The following is a 21,605-nucleotide window of genomic DNA, read 5'->3' as shown; positions in this document are numbered from 1 at the left end:
CATGGGTGAATATGTCCGATGTCAGACGGTCCAATGCGCAGGCGCGGGAAGGCTCCGTCCATCTGCGTGGAGCATGCGCGGTGCGGCTCCAGGAAACTGAGCGCGGCCTCAGTAACATCGAGTCTCTGAGGCCCTGAATTAGAGCCGCCGGGCCTGGGGGACGTGCGGCGAGGGCACCAATAAAGCGATGATGCAGCGCCTTCCACATCCGAGCCGCCGATTCCCCGTTCCTACCGAGTCAGGAAGCTGTGAGTTGATTGGCTGGTAAGTATTGTAGCTTTGTTTTCCTTTCTCCAGAGTTAGGAAGTTAGTCCAAGGAGCTGGAAATTAAACATTCCAGTTTTCGTCAGAATAAGGGGTCCTTTCCCCATATTTAAGTGAGGCCAACAGAAGGGGATTGAGTAGCTGGTGTGTCTTCCGTTTTATTTTTAAGTAGTGAGCTTTATTAGTATTAGTAAGTTTATTTGTAATACCAAGTTATATTATCTAATGGATGGAGGAATGGCAGAGTTGTTGTGGCCTCTAGAGTACACGTTCTATGCCACGTGCGAAGGGAACCAACAAGAGGGAAAAACAGATGTATCTGTCCATGACAGTATTGGTCAGAGTGACCACCGCACAGTCCTTGTGGAGACAAAGTCCTGTCTTCACATTGAATATATTCTCCATCGTGTTGTGTGGTACTACCACTGTGCTAAATGGGATAACACAAAACTGGCTATCCATGAGGTGCTGTGGACCATCAACAACATCAGAATTGTACTCAACAACAATCTGTAACCTTATGGCCTGGCATATACACCACTTTACCATTACCATCAAGCTGGGAGATCAACCCTGGTTCAATGAAGAGCACGGGAGGGCATGCCAGGAGCAGCACCAGGCACACCTCAAAATGAGGTGTCAATCCAATGAAGCTACAACACAAGACTACTTGCATGCCAAACAGCGTAAACAGCATGCGATAGACAGAGCTAAGCGATCCCATAACCAATGGATCAGATCTGAGCTCTGCAGTCCTGCCATATCCAGTCATGAATGGTTGTGGGCAATTAAACAACTAACTGGAGGAGGTGGCTCCACAAATATCCCCATCCTCAATGATGGGGGAGCCCAGAACATCAGTGCAAAAGATAAGGCTGAAGCATTTGTAACAATCTTCAGCCAGAAGTACTGAGTGGATAATTCACCTTGGCTGACTCCTGAAGTCCCCAGCATCACAGATGCCAGACTTCAGCCAATTCGATTCACTCCAAGTGATATCAAGAAGCAGCTGAAGGCACTGGATACTGCAAAGACCATGGGTCCTGACAACATTCCGGCAATAGTACTGAAGACCTGTGCTCCAGAACTTGCCACGCCCCTAGTCAAACTGTTCCAGTACAGCTGTAACACTGGCATCTACCCAGCAATGTGGAAAATTGCCCAGAGGTGTCCTGTACACAAAAAGCAGGACAAGTCCAACCCAGCCAATTACCACCCCATCAGTCTACTCTTGATCATCAGTAAAGTGATGGAAGGTGTCGTCAACAGCACTATCAAGTGGCACTTGTTTAGCAATAACCTACTCCATGATGCTGTTTGGGTTCTGCCAGGGCCACTCAGCTCATGACTTTGTTGCAGCCTTGATTCAAACATGGACAAAAGGGTTGAACTCGTGAGGTGAGAGTGCCCTGAACATCAAGGCAGCATTTGAAAGAGTATAGGAAAACTAGAGTCAATGGGAATCAGAAAACACTCCGCTGGTTGGAGTCGTAGCTGGTGCAAAGGAAGATAGTTGTGGTTGTTGGAGGTCAGTCATCTCCACTCCAGAACATCACTGCAGGAGTTCCTCAGGGTAGTGTGCTAGGCGCAACCATCTTCAGCTGCTTCATCAATGACGTACATTCAGTCATAAGTGGGGATGTTCACTGACGATTGCACAATGTTCAGCACCATTCGTGACTTCTCAGATACTGAAGCAGTCCATGTAGAAATGCAGCAAGATCTGGACAATATCTAGGCTTGGGCTGACAAATGGCAAGTAACATTCATGCCACACAAATGCCAGGCAATGACTATCTCAAACGAGATAATCTAACCATCTCCCCATGACATTCAATATGAACATATGAATTAGGAGCAGGAGTAGGCCATTCGGCCCCTCGAGCCTGCTCTGCCATTCAATAAGATCATGGCTGATCTGATTGTAACCTCAACTCCACATTCCTGTCTCCCCCCAATAATCTTTCATTCCCTTGCTTATCAAGAATCTATCTATCTCTGCCTTAAAAATATTCAAACACTGTGCTTCTACCGCCTTTTGAGGAAGAGAATTGCAAAGAGTCACAACCCTCTGAGAGAAAAAAATTCTCCTCATCTATGTCTTAAATGGGCACTCCAATTTTTAAACAGTGACTCCAAGTTCTAGATTCTCCCACAAGAGGAAACATCCTTTCCACATCCACCCTGTCAAGCCCCCTCAGGGTCTTGTCTGTTTCAATCAAGTCGCCTCCTATTTTTCTAAACTCCAGCAGATACAAGCCCAGCCAGTCCAAGTTTCCTCATAAAACAGCCCGCCCATTCCAGGTATTAGTCTAGTCAACCTTCTCTGAACTGCTTCCAACACATTTATATCTTTCCTTAAATAAGGAGACCAGTACTGTACACTGTATTCCAGATGTGGTCTCCCCTGTATAACTGAAGCATAACCTGCCTACTTTTGTATTCAATAAATGGTAACATTCTATTAGCTTTCCTAATTACTTGCTGTATCTGCATTACTAACCTTTTGTGATTCATGCAGTAGGGCACACAGATCCCTTTGAATCTCAAAGGACTGCAATCTCTCACCATTTAGATAATGTGCTTTTTTATTCTTCCTGCCAAAATGGACAATTTCACATTTTCCCACATAATTCTCGATTTGCCAGATCTTTGCCCACTCACTTAACCTTTCCATATCTCTTTTTAGCCTCCTTCTGTCCTCTTCACAATTTATGTTCCTACCTATCTTTATGTCATCATCAAATTTAGCAACCGTACCTTCAGTTCCTTCATTGAAATCATTTATATAAAATTGTAAAAAGTTGACACCACAGCACTGATCCTTGTGGCGCCTCACTCATTACGTCTTGCCAACCAGAAAATGACCCATTTACGCCTACTCTCTGTTTCCTGTTAGCGAGCCAATCTTCTATCCATGCCAAAATATCTCCCCCTGCACCATGAGCTTTTATTTTCTGCAATATGTGGCACCTTATCAAATACCTTCTGGAAATCTAAGTACAGTACATCCACCAGTTCCCCTTTATCCACAGCACACGTTACTACTTCAAAGAACTCCAATAAATTGGTTAAACATGATTTCCCTTTCAGAAAACCATGTTGATTCTGCCTGATTACCTTGATTTTTTTCTAAGTGCCCTGCTATAACATCTTTAATAGCTTCTAACATTTTCCCTATGACATATGTTAAGCTAATTGGCTTGTAGTTTCCTGCTTTCTGTCTCCCCTTTGAATAAAGGAGTTACATTGGCTATTTTCCAATCTAATGGAACCTTCCCTGAATCCAGGGAATTTTGGAAAGTTAAAACCGACGCATCAGCTATCTCATTAGCCTCTTATTTTAAAACCCTAGGATGAAGTCCATCAGGATGTGGGAACTGGTCAGCCTGCAGCTCCAACAATTTGCTCAGTACCACTTCCCTGATTGTAATTTTCTTGAGTTCCTCCCTCCCTTCCATCTCCTGATTTGCAGCCATTTCTGGCATGTTACTTGGATCCTCTATGGTGAAGACCGATGTAAAATACCTGTTCAATTCATCTGCCATCTTCTTGTTTTCCCTTATTAATTCCCAGACTCACTTTCTATAGGACCAACACTCACTTTGTTAACTCTTTTCTTTTTTAAATATCTATAGACACTGACTATCTGTTTTGATTTTTCTAGCCAGCTTTCTCTCATACTCTAATTTTTCTGTCCTTATTAATCTTTAAGTCATTCTTTACTGCTTTTTTATATTCTGGCCAATCTTCTGACCTGCCTCCCATTTTGTGCAATGATATGCTTTTTCTTTAGGTTTGCTACTATCTTTAACTTTTTTAATTAACCACTGATGGTCAGTCCTCTCCTTGGAATTTTTCTTTCTCATTGGAATGTATCTATTCTGTGTATTCTGAAATGTCCCCTTCAATATCTGCCACTGCATCTCTATTGACCTATCCCTTAATCTGCTTCACCAGGGGGGAGTGTTGAAATGGCAAGCAACCAGAAGCTCAGGGTCCTGCTTGCGGACTGAGCGGAGATGTTCCGCAAAGCGGTCACCCAGTCTGCGCTTGGTCTCCCCAATGTAGAGGAGACCACACTGTGAGCAGCGAATACAGTATACTACATTGAAAGAGGTACAAGTAAATCGCTGTTTCACCTGAAAGGAGTGTTTGGGGCCTGGGATAGTGAGGAGAGAGGAGGTAAATGGGCAGGTATTACACCTCCTGTAATTGCAGGGGAAGGTGCCATGGGACGGGGACGAGGTGGTGGGGGTAATGGAGGAGTGGACCAGGATGTCGCGGAGGGAACGATCCCTTCGGAATTCTTACAGGGGAAGGGAGGGGAAGATGCGACTGGTAGTGGCATCACGCTGGAGGTGGCGGAAATGGTGGAGGATGATCCTTTGGATATGGAGGCTGATGGGGTGAAAAGTGAGGACAAGGGGAACCCTGTCACGGTTCTGGGAGGGAGGGGAAGGGGTGAGGGTAGAGGTGCGGGGAATGGGTCGGACACGGTTGAGGGCCCTGTCAACCACAGTGGGGGGAAATCCTCGGTTGAGGAAAACGGAGGTCATATCAGAAGCACCGTCATGGAAGGTAGCATCATCAGAGCAGATGCGTCGGAGACGGAGAAACTGGGAGAATGGAATGGAGTCCTTACAGGAGGTAGGGTGTGAAGAAGTGTAGTCGAGGTAGCTGTGGGAGTCGGTGGGCTTATAATGGATATTAGTAGACAACCTATCCCCAGAGATGGAGACAGAGAAGTCGAGGAAGGGAAATGTCAAAGACACCAGTCTTTGATTCATACATCTTTGATTCTCTAATCTTATTGCCTACTCCAATTTGCACATGGCTTGGGTAATAATCCAGAGATTATTATCCAGAAAGGTAAGGAAAACAAATCTAGAGTCCCCTAGATGAGGAAAGAGATAGAGATTAAGATGAAGAAGAAAATGTATGCTTATGGCCGATGTCAAGTGGATAATACAACCGAGAACCAGGCTGAGTATAGAAGATTCAGAGGGGAAATGAAAGAGCAAATAAGAGAAGCAAAGAGAGAGTATGAAAAGAGATTGGCAGTTCACTAAAAAGAAATCCAGATGTCCTCTGTTGCCATATAAATAGTAAAAGTGTGGTAAAATGAGGCTGATTGGAGACCAGAAAGGGGATTTACACATGGAGGTGAGGACATAGCTGAGGTATATTAAATGAATATTTGCATCTGTCTTGACCAAAGAGGAAAATGCTGTGCAGGTCACAGTGAAATAAGAGGTAATTCAGATACTTGAGGGGTTTAAAATTGACAAGGAGGAGGTAGTGGATATGCTATCTGTACTTAAAGCTGAAAAGGCACTAGGACTAGATGAGATGTATCCAAGGAAGTGAGGGAAGTGAGTGTGGAAATTGTGGAGGCACTGGCCATAATCTTCCGGTCTTCCTTGGATTTGGATGGTGCCAGAGGAGAATTGTTATATCACAGTCACAGTTCAATGGTGAAAACCTGGTTCGATTTCTCGGGTAAAGAATTCAAGGCCAACTCCAGTTTCTGCCCACATGTAGTTTAAAGGTGGTGATCTTAGGCAGTGCCCTTCCTCTTCAGTGGAATAGATGGAAAATCTTTATCACCTTGTCAGTGAATCTACCTATTCTACACTTACTTTTCACTAAATTGCATTGGTATTCTCTCTTGTCTACTATAAATGCAATACATTTTATAGTATATTGTATTATATTGATGAATGAATATCCACAGCCCTCTGGGGTGGAGAATTCCAAAGATTCACAGCTGTCTGAGTGAAGAAATATCTCCTCATCTCAGACCAAAATGATCGTCCTTCTATCCTGAGACTCTGCCCCTGAGCTCAAGACTCACCACCGAACCTGTCAAACCCGCTTAGAATCTTAAATGTTTCAGTGAGATCACCTTCCATTCTTTAAAACTCCAAAGAGTTATAGGCCCATTCTACTCAATCTCTCCTCAAAGGACAATTCTCTAATCCCAGGAATCAATCTAGTGAACCTTTGTTGTACCCACTCTAAGGCAAGAACATCCTTTCTTAGGTACGGAGACTAAAACTGTACCCAGTACGCCAGGCTTGATCTTACCAAAGCCCACGTCCAATTGTAGTAAGATGTCCTTACTCTTGTACTCCAGCCCTCTTGCAATAAACACCAACATTCCAGTCTTAATCTTTAAACAGTCTCACTGAAGAAAATTCTCACAGCCCCAATCTACGCTTGTATATTTTTACTCTTTGCTTTAGTCTGTTGCTATTGAGCATTACTCCACCCATCGTTCCAGTCAACCTGAGCATTAAACCACCCCTGGGTCCTATAAACTCGAGCAGTAATCCACTCTTGGTCCAGTACACCAGAGCATTAATCCAGCTCTGTGTCTTGTAAACCTGAGCATTAATCCACCCCAGGCCCTGTTAAAGCTGAGCATTAATCCACCCCAGGTGCTGTAAACCTAAACATAAATCCACCCATGGGTCCTTTTATAGGTAAACATTAAGCCACTCCTGGTCCAGTACACCAGAACATTAATCCATCTTTCTGTCTTGTAAACTTGAACATTAATCCACCCAGGGTCCTGTGATGGTTTGTGTGGTCTGCAGAATCCATGGGGAAACACGTGAACAGTTATCTGAAGAGATGGCTTGTGGAATGCTGTTGCAGGTGCACTGACTCTGGTTGCAAAGATTGTTTCTTTGGAACAGAATGTCCTAACGGAAATTGAAAACAAAATATTTCAGGTTGCTGTGTTAACTATAACTGGTTGGAACCCGATAAAAGAGGCAGACAGTGCTGTTCAAGCTCAGATAGCCGGAAGAATTTTTTCACAGGCAGGTTAAAGAAAGTGAAGATTGCATCTCGGAGCAGTTTCTGTTATTTAGAGGAACTGATTAACCAGACCCGGCCATACAGTGTACAAGGTTGTCAAGGCATGGATAGTGGTAACACGCCATCAAGTCTGTTGTAAGGAGAACTGAGAAGGTTCTGGAGAAGTAGGCCATTTTTCATTTAGTAAAGACTGTACCTGTAGAGTTTGGGATTAAAGTGAAACTGCTGTCAGTCAGGATTTCTGGTTGCATCTTGGAAGACGGGATCTGGAGACTATCTGAGGAGTTTCAGGGTTTTGAAGAACTGTGACGTAATTTGGTGACATACATGCTGAATGGACTTCCCAGTCAATCCATAAGATCCCTCTTTGTTGTATCTGATGGTGAATGTGTAATTTGTAACATCCTGACCGTGATATACTGGTAATTGTTTGTTGATTTTGGTTTGATAAAGTGAAAGTTATAAAAGTGACATCTTGTTCATTGGGTTCTTTTTTGTTATTGGGGTCATTAATTAAATGTTTTGTTTTGGTTTCCATGGGGATCATAAAAACGCTGGTGGCTTATCCAGGATCTGATTTAAATTAGGCTGTGAAATGGGTTCACTGGAATTTTCCAGAGTTTCAACAATGAGATTTCACATTTTCCTTTTACTGTATTCAGTGGGAAATCAACATGAGTACCTTAGATGCTCAGGCCTTTGTGGAGGAAGAGGATTTGTCTCTTAGTGCCTTGAAACAGTTGACAACAAATAATTTGAAATCTGTAGCAGGGAACCTCGGGGTCAGTTTCAAATCAGGAGCTGGGAAGGCAGAGATCATTGCGGAATTGGCTCCTCACATGAAGCTTGAGCAAGAAAAGGATGTTTTTGCTCGTGTTCAAGTAGAACGAGCCAAAATTGAGTGAGAAATAGAGAAAGTGAAACAGAAAGACAATTTGAAATAGAGAAGATGAAATTAGAAAGGGGAAAAAGAGACAAAGGAGGAGAACAAGAAATGCAAAACTTGAAATAGACCTGGAATTGAAAAGGGAAAGACTCATAATCGGTGAATGTGAATTGGAGATGAAAGATGAGGGTGACTCAGAGCAAACTCCTCGTAGTTTTGATTTAGCAAAGAATATATTTGGTACATAAACTTAGTGAAGAGGAAGTAAAAAATGTACTTTGTCATTCAAGTAAATTATCATGAATCTGGATTGGTCTAAATGAATCCAGGACAATGTTCCTGCAGAGTGTTTTCATAGGGAAAGTATTGGAGGTGTATTCATCTCTTCCAGATGATCACTCACAAGACTATGACTAAGTACAGGCTGCTTTCTCAATGTCTATGAGTTGGTATCAGAGACCTACAGACTGAAATTTAGAAAAAGAAACAGGGTCAGATCTATGTGAAATTTGCTCGGGAGAACGAAATGATGTTTCATGGGTAGTATAGATTGATGAAGGTTTCACAAGACTTTGAGAGCCTTGGGGATGTCATTCTGATGGAAGAATTCAAACATAATGTCCCTTTGGGAATACGGTCCCACCTGGAAGAAGATAAAGTTGGTAAAATAAGGGATGCTGTGGTAAGGGCAGATGATTACGAATTGATTCACAAAAGCAGTAGTCATGGGTCTAAGTTTGGAATCTTTCAGAGAAATTGGAGAGATACGAAGTCTGATAATGAAAAGAGATCTGGTTCTATTGAGAAAGATAGAAAGGTAAAGACACAGACACTCGGGTTCATAAAAGGAAAAGTCCAGAGGACAAGTTTGGTTCAAGGGAACTGATATGCTTGTTTTGTAATTTAATAAAAAAGCATGTGAAGGCTGAGTGTTAGAAATTGAAACACAACCCATTGCATTTGTACAGTCAGATAGGGTTCCCTTGGGAAATACTGTCCCAGCAGGTAACATTCAGAACAAGCAGGTCATTTCTTCCCCATTCACTGATGGAGTGAATCAGGATGCAGAAAAGTATAGAGGTTTTGAGTTTAAGGATGAAGTATCCCACTTTCATCTGGTAAGGCAGGCAAGTCAATTGTTATCCTCAGAGATACAGGGACAGCACAGTCACTGATATTGGCTGATGACATGAATTTCACCCCCCCGAGTCATTTGCTGAATGTGAAGGTGTAAATTCAGGCTCTTGATGGAAATTATTTACCCATTCCCTTATACAGGGTTGATTTACAATGTGACTTGGTCACTTGTCCTGTTACTGTTGGTGTTGTTCCTGGTTTGCTCATTGAAGGGGTGGATTTTTTGCTAGGAAATGACTTGGCTGGGGATGAGTGGTTTTAGAGAAGCCAGCTGAAGCTGCTGAAACTGAGGGTTTGCAGGAAGTATTTCCCAGTCTATTCCCGGATTGTGTTGTGACTGAGTCCCAGGTTCATAGGGTTAAACAAGAGGAGATGGATTCAGTTGTTGTGGAGGAATGTTCGGATGTTTGGTTGGCTGAAACCTTTTTCAAGTATTTGGATGGGGATGTTGATTAAGTTAAAGGCTCCAAGGCTAACAATGGGGAATTGTTGAGCAGATCTTCCTTGGTTGAGGCACAACGGGGAGACCCTGATCTGAGGATCTTGTCTCAGACGGTTTGTTCTGAGGCAGAAGCTGAAAAGGTCCCTGAATGAGGAAGTGGAGACCTCCCCAGAGGCCCACTGATGAGGATTGTGCTGTAGTTCATCACATTGTTCTCCCTCCGTTCCACCACAGTGAAATTTTGAGCATTTCCCATGAGATTCCAGTTGCAGGTCATTTGGATATTTGGAAGACTCAGGCTATGGTAATGATACATTTTTATTGGCCGAAGCTGTCTAAGGATGTGGCTGACATCTGTAAAACATGTCACACATGTCAGATGGTTGGGAAACCACAGCCTTCAATGAAACCAGCCTCATTAATACTGATACTTGCATTTGATGAACCAGTTAGCAGGGTCCTTGTGGATTGTGTTGGATCCTTGCCTAGCACTAAGTCAGGTCATAGGTATCTCCTGACCATCATGGATTTGTCCACTTGATTTCCAGTGGCAGCACCATTGAAGATCACCGTGAGAGTTGTGATTTTCACTAGGTTTGGGTTTCCAAAACAAATTCAGTCTGACCAGGGGTCAAATTTCATGGCAGGTGTATTTCAGGAGGTCATGTATAATTTGGGAGTGAAACAGCTCAAATCATCTGCTTATCATCCACAGTCACAAGGTACTTTGGAGAAGTATCACCAAACTCTAGAGAGTATGATTCGGGTTTATTGTTTTGAGTATCCCCAGGATTGGGATCCAGGGATATCATTTTTGTTATTCGCGATCAGGGTACACCAAATGGGTTTACTGGTTTCAGTCCCTTCAGTCCTTTCTCTCTGCATGAGGTTAGGGGCCCCCTTAAACTCATTAAGGAGAAATTGTTGGTGCAGGAGGAGGAAATTATCCTCCTAGATTATTTCAAATGTCTAAGAAACACTCTTGAAAGCTTGTGCAGTGCCTGGGAACATCTTGAGGCTTCTCAGCAGGTGATGAAAGCACAAGCAGATAAAACAGCTAAAGCTCGTAGTTTTCAACCAGGGATAAGGTGTGAGTTTTGTTGCCTTGGTCTGGGGAACCAGTGAAAGCTCGGTTTAGCAGACCGTACCGTATCAGTGATGTGAACGGTGTAGTTAGTACCCCAGACCGATGAATGAGTTAAAGGGTGTGTCATGCATATACTGAAACAGGACTATGACCGTGAGTATAGTCAGCAAGTAGGTGTAGCACAGGTGGTAGAGAATGTCGATGGTGATACTGGTGCACGTCATGAACCAGATCTTGAATTTGAGGCTCAGATTGAGCTTCCTGCAGTGAAGTTGGTGAACACAGAGGTGTTAGAGGGTCTGGATGAGATGCTACACCATGTACCTGAACAACAAAGGAAAGACGTAGATCCTCTTGGCATCCACCCTGTCAAAGCCCTCTCAGGATTTTATATATTTCAATAAGATAAGCCCGATTGTATTTCTCTGGCCATTCATGAGATTGATGTAGCGGGAGCTAAACACATTAAACAAAATCCCTATGGACTCAATCCCAATAAAATGGTCAAAGTCAGGGAGGGGATTGAATGCATGTCAAATAGTAAACACAATCAAAGTAGTTGGTACCAAACCTGACTGTCATCACTGTTTTTGCATAGATTACCGAAAGGTTAATGCCATAACTATTATGGCATTAGATTCTAAGGCTAAAGGATTGTATTGATAGTGTTGGGAGCTCAGCCTTTGTTCGCAAGATTGGTTTTACTTGAGGGACATTAACTACTCCGCTTGACTGATCAAGCCAAAGAAATTTCTGCTTTGTGACACTAGATGGTCTGTTCCAGTGTAAAGTCAGGCTATTTGGTGTGAAAAATGCACCAGCTACATTTCACATGGTATGACCAGGTGAGAAAGGTGTCGAGGGGTCTGTTACTATCTTCACCTGGTCTTATTGTAACAGGCTTTAATTTTTTAAACACAGTGTTTTGAGCTCCCCCTTTGTGAATCCTTGTTCACAACTTCCCAATTATAAGGCAAAGAACGGAGCACAAACAGGCTTTCTTTGATTTAAAGAAGATAGATGAAATTTATTAAACCTTAAACTCTGATATGGTTAACGCCAATGGATATACAACATGCCCACGCTAGCATGCACACGTGATACACACATGCAGATTGGGACAGATACAAATACAAGAAATGCTGGAACCACTCAGCAGGTCTGGCAGCATCTGTGAAAAGAGAAGCAGAGTTAACGTTTCGGGTTAATGACCCTTCTTCGGAGCTGACAAATATTAGAAAAGTCACAGGTTATAAGCAAGTGAGGTGGGGGTGGGGCAAGAGATAACAAAGGAGAAGGTGTAGATTGGACAAGGCCACATAGCTGACCAAAAGGTCATGGAGCAAAGGCAAACAATATGTTAATGGTGTGTTGAAAGACAAAGCATTAGTACAGATTAGGTGTTAACAGACTGAATATTGAACAGCAGCAAGTGCAAACCTGAAAAAAAAAACAGTGGGTAAGCAAACTGAACAAACTAAGATGAAATGAAATAAATGCAAAAAAAAAAGATTGTAAAAAATGTAAAAAAGAAAAAATAACTAAAAATGAAAGTAAAATGGGGGGCTGTCATGCTCTGAAATTATTGAACTCAATGTTCAGTCCGGCAGGCTGAAGTGTGCCTAATCGGTAGATGAGATGCTGTTCCTCGAGCTTGCGTTGATGTTCACTGGAACACTGCAGCAATCCCAGGACAGAGATGAGAGCAGGGGGGAGTGTTGAAATGGCATGCTCTCATGCCAACCTCAGAGATCTTTACTCCATGAGCACGCGGCTTTGTCTCCGTTCAAATCCAATTTTAAAACTCTCAGTTGAAAACTCTGCAACTGCCAGTTAGTCATGTGACTAAAACTGGTCTGACCACTTCTGTGTATTGGGGAAGCAACAACTGGGTTCCCATGGTTTCAACATTGTCTGGTATTGTGCAAATGTCCTTCTGTTCAGGGCTTGCAATTTTAAGTTTTTGTTTATGTGGCGAAATAATGTGTGCCTCAGTCTTGGCAGGTGGGGGGTTTGCCTGACACACATTAACCAATCAAGTGATTGCCAGGTTGAGTAATTGTGTTTTTTACATCGATGACCTTTCGGTGTACAGCGGCAGTTCCATTGATCACGTCAGACATTTGTCATAAGCGTTGTCTGTGTGCCTTTAAGACTGAGAAAACAGATTTCTTTGAACAGTGACTACTGAACTAGGCGGGGCAATTGCAAGGCAATCTGTTTTTCCAAGCCACTCAGCAGAGAGAAATGACTGTCACATGACTGGCTGTTGGGGAGTTTTTAGTTTCTCTTTTGCAAGAAAAAAACAGTTTGGGCTGGAACCTGTTTTTAGAAACCAGAGAAAGAAAGTAAAAGATCAGTTGCTGCTGGAAACCTGGGGTTTGCGGACCAGGAAAATAACTGACCCTGACTGGAATGCTTGTCTCTTTTGTGTAAAAACAAAAGGGAATTTTACATTTAAGGTATGGTTTGACCTACCTGGAGAGGGGAGAAGACCCAGAGAATGAGAATTACTATTTTGGAAAAAGGCTCCTTTGCTGATAGGAAGCCTTGCATTATTAAGGATTGAAAGATTCCTGTTGTCTCTAGTCTCTGGAAACTCTCTGCCTCAAAAATGACTCCTGTTGCCTTTTTTGTGTGTTTGAAAGATCCTGAAACCTCAGGAAAATTTCTGCAGTTGGACTGCAACTTAGAAATCCAAGTAGACCTGTTGCAGCAACCTTTTGCTGGGAGATTTGTGTGACACCTGCTGCAGACGAATTGCCTTGAACGCCTATCGACCACAGACTGTTCATTAATTTGAGCTGGAGACTTTGAGTGGCACCTGACTATTTGACTCTGGGACACCTCACTGAACCAGAAATAACCTACCAGGATGTACAACCCAGTTATTTTATTCCGAAGAAATAGTTCTAATTTAAAACATTATTGTAAAACTGGTTAACCGTTGGGTTTGGAATGTATGTGCATGCATGATGGTTAGGAAGAATACGAAGTTATAAAATCTGTTCAGAAGAATAGGTTTATCTAATTTTCGTTTAAAATGGGTATATTAATAAATATTAATTTGTTGTTTGAAGAAATCTGATTTGGTGTGCTTTATTCTGGAGAATAAATACTTGTTTAATTTGGCTAATTTTCCGGTAGGTGGTATATTTTACGAATATGCTGTGACCTGTGGAGTAGTGGGATTGAATTAACACTGCATTATTCCTACCTTGGTCGGAACACATTTGAGATCTCTGTTGGACAGGCTGGTCAAAGTTAACCTTATGATAAACCTGGCAAAGAATGAGTTATGCCAAGGCCAAAGTTACTTAATACATATGGTGAGACAAGGCCAAGTGTTACCGTGAGAGAGCAAGGTTCATAGATAATAGATTTTCCTGTGTCCAAGACAAAGAAAGAAATAAAAGCAAAATACTGTAAATGCTGGAAATCTGAAATAAAAACAGTGCTGGAAGTACTCAGCAGGTCAGGCAGCATCTGTGGAGAGAGAAACAGAGTTAATGTTTCACCTTTGTGACCTTTCTGCAGTTCTGATGAAAGGTCAGAGACCTGAAACAAAGAACGAAGTGTTACAATTTCTGGGTATGTGTTGGTTCTACAGGAAATTTGTCCTTAATTTCAGCACAGTAGTCACCTCATTGAGAAACTTGTTGAAGAAAAAATGTGAAGTTTGTGTGATCAGAGTCGTGCCAAATAGCATTTGAGAAGTTCAAGGCCATTTTGATAAAGGAGCCAGTTCTCGCAGCCCCAGATTTTAATAAGCCATTCACGGTGGCTGTTGGTGCCAGTGATGTAGGGGTAGAAGCAGTGCTGCTCCAAGATGATGATGATTGTATGGAACAGCCTGTTAGCTACTTCTCTAAGAAGCTTAATAAGCATCAAAGAAAGTACTCGCCCATCAAGAAAGAACCTTTTGAGTCTCATACTGGCTCTTCAACAGTTTGAGGTATATTTTTTATTTTTTTTTTATTTTAGAGATATAGCACTGAAACAGGCCCTTCGGCCCACCGAGTCTGTGCCGACCAACAACCACCCATTTATACTAACCCTACAGTAATCCCATATTCCCTATCACCTCCCTACACTAGGGGCAATTTACAACGGCCAATTTACCTATCACCTGCAAGTCTTTTGGATGTGGGAGGAAACCGGAGCACCCGGCAGAAAATCCACACAGACACAGGGAGAACTTGCAAACTCCGCACAGGCAGTACCCAGAATTGAACCCGGGTCCCTGGAGCTGTGAGGCTGCGGTGCTAACCACTATGCCGCCCATTTTGTAACCAATAGTCAGGGGGAAGTACTAGTTTATACAGACCATAACCCACTTGTATTTCTAGAAAAGTCAAGAACAAAGAACCTCCGGCTGATATGTTGGAATTTGCGTTTACACTAAAAATTATGCATTTTGCAGGAAACAAACAACATCATTGCTGATGCTCTGTCCAAAGTTTAAAGAAGGTGTGCAAGAGAGAAGGAGGTCTCTGTGAGTTATGATAGTGATAGGGAGACAGTGCTCCTTTCAAGCTCAGATGGCTGGAAGACTTTTTTTTACTGGCAGGTTGAAGAAAGTGAGGAATGAATCTCAAAGCAGTTTCTGTTATTTAGAGGAACTGATTAACCAGACCCGGCCATACAGTGTACAAGGTTATCACTGAAGGACACGGATAGAGGTAACACTGGGAGTTCACGCCATCAAGCCTGTTTTGAGGAAAACTGAGAAGGTTCTGGAGAAGTAGGCCATTTTTCATTTGGTAAAGACTGTACTTGTAGAGTTCGGGGTTAAAGTGAAACTGCTGTCAGTTAGGATTTGTGGTTGCATCTTGGAAGGCAGGAACTGGAGACTATCTGAGGAATTTCAGGGTTTTGATGAACTGTGTGACTAATTGGTGACATGCGTGCTGAATGGACTTCCCAGTAAATCCATGAGGTCCATCTTTGTTGTATCTGATGGTGCATGTGTAATTTTTAATATCCTGACTGTGATATACTGGTAATTCATGTTTAATTTCTGTTGATTTTGGTTTGATTGTTAAAGTAAATGTTATAAAAGTGAAATCCTGTTTATTGGGGTCGTTCAGTAAATTCGGTTCTTTTGGTTTCTTGATCTCCATGGGGATTATAACATGGTAACAACATTCTAGTTTATTTGGGAAGTTCCCTTCCCTTCTGTTGGATTTCTGTTGCTGATTTTGAATTCTTTTAGTTTGAATGGACCAAATGTTTGGGTGAAGAAGAGAGGAAAGAATGTTCTATAGAAATTAGAATGATCTGTTCTGAATTTCTATCCTGTACTGACAGTGATGACTTTTGTAAACTCCTTTTACAGGGTATTAGAAGGGAAGGATTTGCAGACAGGAAATCAAACCAAACATCACACCAAGATCTGACTCGATTCATCAGGACCTGAATATCAATATCCTTTGAATGTGGAAGATGAAATGTTTGCCTGTTCTGTTTGTGGGAAAAGTTTTCAAACATCAGTGTGACTGGAAAAGCACCGAGACACACACATCCGAGTGAGAGTGTTCCAGTGCATTGACTGTGGGAACAGCTTTAACCAGTTAGACAGATTGTAAAGACATTGCACCATTCATGTGTTCTGTGTGTGGACAAGACTTCACTGATCATCCAATCTGGAGAGACACAAGGACACCTGCACCATGGAAAAACCATGGAAATGTGGGGACTGTGGGAAGGGATTCAATTACCCATCCCTGCTGGAAACTCATCGGCGCAGTCACACTGGGGAGAGGCCATTCACCTGCTCTGTGTGTGGGAAGGGGTTCACTCGGTCATCCCGTCTCCTGAGACACCAACTTATTCACTCTGATGAGAGATGTTTTGTATGTTCTGTATGTGAGAAGAGCTTTAAAAGAAAAGCTGATCTGCTAACACACCAGCGCACTCACACTGGGGAGAGACCGTACATCTGCTCTGTGTGTGGGAAGGGATTCGCTCAGTCAACCAACCTGCTAACACACCAGCGCACTCACACTGGGGAGAGACCACACATCTGCTCTGTGTGTGGGAAGGGATTCACTCGGTCATCCAACCTGCTGACACACCAGCGCATTCACACTGGGGAGAGACCGTTCACCTGCTGTGAGTGTGGGAAGGGATTCACTCAGTCATCAGTCCTGCTGACGCACCAGCGATTTCACACAGGGGAGAGGCCGTTCACCTGCTCTGTGTGTGGGAAAAGATTCACTCAGTCATCCAACCTGCTGACACACCAGCGTATTCACACTGGGGAGAGACCGTTCACCTGTTTCATGTGTGGCAAGGGGTTCGTTCAGTCATCCAACCTGCTGACACACCAGTGCATTCACACTGGGGAGAGACCGTTCACCTGCTGTGAGTGTGGGAAGGGATTCGCTCAGTCATCTGACCTGGTGAGACACCAGCGCACTCACACTGGGGAGAGGCCGTTCACTTGCTCAGTGTGTGGGAAGGGATTCGCTCAGTCATCTGACCTGCTGACACACCAGCGAGTTCACAAGTGACTACAGGGGTTGGATTCTGCTGCTGTTAATCACATCCAGGACTGAACCAAGTTCATTCTGACAGTTGTGGTTTATTTCAGTTGATAATCCCTGTAACTGGACTGGAGTTTAATATTCTGGATATATGTGAAATAAATTAGCTTTGCATCAAACACAGTGTTCGAGTCCTTGATTTCCCTAACACAAGAGGAGACTGATATCCTGTTACTGATTGTTTCATTTTTTTTTCATTTTTGCATCTTTTCTCCTTTGTTAATGGATGACTTGTATTTGTATAGCGCCTTTCGTGACTTCAGGATATCTTCTAGTGTTTTACAGCTAATGAAATTCTTTTGATGTGTACTCAGTGCTGTTGACAGCTGTGGCTCAGTGGGTAGCCTTGTAAATCACAGATTAGAGAAGTTCCAGCTGTCTTTTCCTCACTTCCTGCCAAAACCCAGCAGAGAAAACAGAGTCAGGAGCCAGAGCTGGATCACTACAGGGTATAAAAGTGAGGGGATACTGATGGAAGGGGGCAGTCGGGACTGGAGACACAGATCAAGGTCAGGGCACCCGACATTCCATCCAGCGGGCTGACCTCGTGTAAGTGCCTGGACGGGGGGAATTGCATATTTACTTTGATTGGATCAATATAAGATACGGTAGAGGACAGAGAACCTGCACAGCTTAATAAGGAATTAAAGTTGCTGTGAATGATATTTCAAAGCTGCAGATTAATTTGATAAGCTGTTACCTAGAATCTTTACTGTTCTCCTCTACTCCTTTTAAACTTTAGCTATTTAATGACAGTACAGCACAGGAACAGGCCATTCGGCCTTCCAAGCCTGCGCCGATTACGATGCCTGCCTAGACTAACACCTTCTGCACTTCCGGGGCCCATATCCCTCTATTCCCTACCTATTCATGTATTTGTCAAGATGTCTCTTAAATGTCGCTATCGTATTGCCTCCATTTTTCTTCCCAATATCTATTGTTTCACATTTCGATGTGATAGGTATCTACCTGCCCCATTTACCACCCTGTATATTCACATTGAGTCACTTACATTCCTCTTCACAGTTCTCCACGCTCTCTATTTTAAAGTTACTGGAGATATAAACTGGGAGCATTTCCTGGGTTCACCCTGGCCGGAAATGCAATGTAATCGGGAAACTCTGGGGAAAACAGCAAGAGCTGGGAATTCTTAGGGAGAGTCTGTAAATGGAGGAGAAATGGGGAGTCATAGAGTTACACAGCACAGAAACAAGCCCTTTGGCCCATTGTGTCAGTGTCAGCCATCAAGCACCCATTTTCCAACACTTGGCCCATAGCCTTGTATGCTATGGTGTTTCAAGTGCTCATCTAAATACTTCTTAAATGTTGTGAGGGTTCCTGCCTCTACCACCTCTTCAGGCATTGCGTTCCAGATTCCAACCACCCTTTGGGTGAAAAACTTTTTCCTCAAATCCCCTTGAAACGTTCTGCCCCTTACCTTAAATCTATGACCCCTGGTTATTGACACCTCCGATAAGGGGAAAAGTTTCCGATCTATGCCCCTCATAATTTTGTACACCTCAATGAGGTCCCCCCCTCAGCCTTCTCTGCTTAAGGAAAACAACCCTCGCCTATCCAGTCTCTCTTCATAGCTGAAATGCTCCAGCCCAGGCAACATCCTGCTGAATTTCCCCTGCATCCTCTCCAGTGCAATCACATCCTTCCCATAGTGTGGTGCCCAGAACTGTACATAGTACTCCAGCTGTGGCATAACTAGCATTTTATACAGCTCCTCATAACCTCCCTGCTCTTATATTCTATGCCTTGACTAATAAAGATAATTTCGCTGTGATCTTTTTCAAGGGTATTGCCTCTGGAAACTGAGTGGACAAATCCATGATAGGAGAAACTTGTGACCTGACTTGGTTGTGGATAAGGGTCCCACACAATCCACAAGAGCCCTACTAAACGGTTTGTCAAAAGCAGGTATTGGTATTTTTGGGTCTGGCTTAATAGATGGCTGTGGCAAGAGATGTGGAACAGCTAGTCAAGAGGAAGAAGGAAGCTTACTTAAGGTTGAGGAAGCAAGGATCAGACAGGGCTCTAGAGGGTTACAAGGTAGCCAGGAAGGAACTGAAGAATGGACTTAGTGGAGCTAGAAGGGGACATGAAAAAGTCTTGGCGGGGAGGATTAAGGAAAATCCCAAGGCGTTCTACACTTATGTGAGGAACAAGAGGATGGCCAGAGTGAGGGTAGGGCCGATCAGAGATAGTGGAGGGAACTTGTGCCTGGAGTCGGAGGAGGTAGGGGAGGTCCTAAATGAATACTTTGCTTCAGTATTCACTAGTGAGAGGGACCTGGTCGTTTGTGAGGACAGCTTGGAACAGGCTGATATGCTTGAACAGGTTAAGGTTAAGAGGGAGGATATGCTGGAAATTTTGAATGATATGAGGACAGATAAGTCCCCGGGGCCAGACGGGATATACCCAAGGATATTATGGGAAGCAAGGGAAGAGATTGCTGCGTTTTTGGCGATGATCTTTGCGTCTTCACTGTCCACTGGAGTAGTGCCGGATGATTGGAGGGTGGCAAATGTTGTTCCCTTGTTCAAGAAAGGGAATAGGGATAACCCTGGGAATTATAGACCAGTCAGTCTTACGTCGGTAGTGGGCAAATTATTGGAGAGGATTCTGAGAGACAGGATTTATGATTATTTGGAAAAGCTTGGTTTGATTAGAGACAGTCAGCATAGCTTTGTAAGGAGCAGGTCATGCCTCACAAGCCTTATTGAATTCTTTGAAGATGTGACAAAACACATTGATGAAGGAAGAGCAGTGGATGTGGTGTATATGGATTTTAGCAAGGCGTTTGATAAGGTTCCCCATGGTAGGCTCATTCAGAAAGTAAGGAGGCATGGGATTCAGGGAAAGTTGCCTGTCTGGATACAAAATTGGCTGGCCCATAGAAGTCAGAGGGTGGTAGTAGATGGAAAGTATTCAGCATGGAGCTCGGTGACCAGTATATTTCCACAAGGATCTGTTCTGGGACCTCTGCTCTTTGTGATTTTTATATATGACTTGGATGAGGAAGTGGAAGGCTGGGTTAGCAAGTTTGCCGATGACACAAAGGTTGCTGGAGTTGTGGATAGTGTGGAAGGCTGTTGTAGGTTGCAACGGGACATTGACAGGATGCAGAGCTGGGCTGAGAAGTGGCAGATGGAGTTCAACCTGGAAAAGTGTGAAGTGATTCATTTTGGAAGGTCGAATTTGAATGCAGAATACAGGCTTAAAAACAGGATTCTTGGTAGTGTGGAGGAACAGAGGGATCTGGGTCCACGTCCATAGATCGCTCAAAGTTGCCACCCAAGTTGATAGGGTTGTTAAGAAGGCGTATGGTGTGTTGGCTTTCATTAACAGGGGGATTGAGTTTAAGAGCCGCGAGGTTATGCTGCAGCTCTGTAAGGCCCTGGTTCGACCACACTTGGAATATTGTGTTCAGTTCTGGTCACCTCATTATAGGAAGGATGTGGAAGCTTTAGAGAGGGTGCAGAGGAGATTTACCAGGATGCTGCCTGGACTGGAGGGCATGTCCTACGAAGGAAGATTGAGGGAGCTAGGGCTTTTCTCATTGGAGCGAAGAAGGATGAGAGGTGACTTGATAGAGGGGTACAAGATGATGAGAGGCATAAATAAAGTGGATAGCCAGAGACTTTTTCCCAGGGTGGAAAGGGCTATCACCAGGGGGCATAATTTTAAGGTGATTGGAGGAAGATTTCAGGGAGATGTCACAGGTAGGTTCTTTACACAGAGAGTGGTGGGTGCGTGGAATGCGCTGCCAGCAGTGGTAGTAGAAGCAGATTCATTAGGGGCATTTAAGCGACTCTTGGATAGGTACATAGATGATAGTAGAATGAAGGGTAGGTAGTTAGTTTGATCTCAGAGTAGGGGTAAAGGTTCGGCACAACATCGTGGGCCGAAGGGCCTGTACTGTACTGTTCTATGTTCTATGTTCTTTAAAGGCAAGTATCCCAGATGCCTTCCTAACCACCTTATCTACCTGTGCTGCTGCCTTCAGTGATCTATGGACAAGCACCCCAAAGTCCCTCTGACCCTCTGTACTTCCTAGGGTCCTACTATCCATTGTATGTTCCCTTGCCTTGTTAGTCCTCCAAAAATGCATCACCTCACACTTCTCAGGATTAAATTCCATTTGTCACTGCTCCGCCTGTCTTACCAGCCCATCTGTATCGTCCTGTAATCGAAGGCTTTCCTCCTCACTATTTACAACACCACCAATTTTTGTGTCATCTGCAAACTTACTGATCATACCTCCTATATTCATGTCTAAATCATTAATGTACACTACAAACAGCAAGGGTCCCAGCACCAATCCCTGCGGTACACCATTGGTCACAGGCTTCCACTCGCAAAAACAACCCTCAACCATCACCCTCTGCCTCCTGCCAGTCAGTT

General features: G+C 43.5%; 1 protein-coding gene across 1 annotated transcript; it reads left to right on the top strand.

Moving 5' to 3' along the window:
- Positions 1-52: 52 nt before the first annotated feature.
- LOC137381285 (zinc finger protein 436-like) lies at positions 53-17,311 on the top strand. Its single transcript, XM_068053626.1, has 2 exons — positions 53-264; positions 15,983-17,311. Exon 2 carries the CDS (start codon positions 16,317-16,319, stop codon positions 17,157-17,159), a length of 843 nt encoding a protein of 280 aa, XP_067909727.1. The 5' UTR covers positions 53-264; positions 15,983-16,316; the 3' UTR covers positions 17,160-17,311.
- The last annotated feature ends 4,294 nt before the right edge of the window (positions 17,312-21,605 follow it).

This window comes from Heterodontus francisci, chromosome 22, assembly GCF_036365525.1.
Source record: "Heterodontus francisci isolate sHetFra1 chromosome 22, sHetFra1.hap1, whole genome shotgun sequence".
NCBI classification, from domain to species: domain Eukaryota; kingdom Metazoa; phylum Chordata; class Chondrichthyes; order Heterodontiformes; family Heterodontidae; genus Heterodontus; species Heterodontus francisci.
Note: the sequence above shows the minus strand (reverse complement) of the source record. Positions and strands in the feature narration are given on the sequence as shown.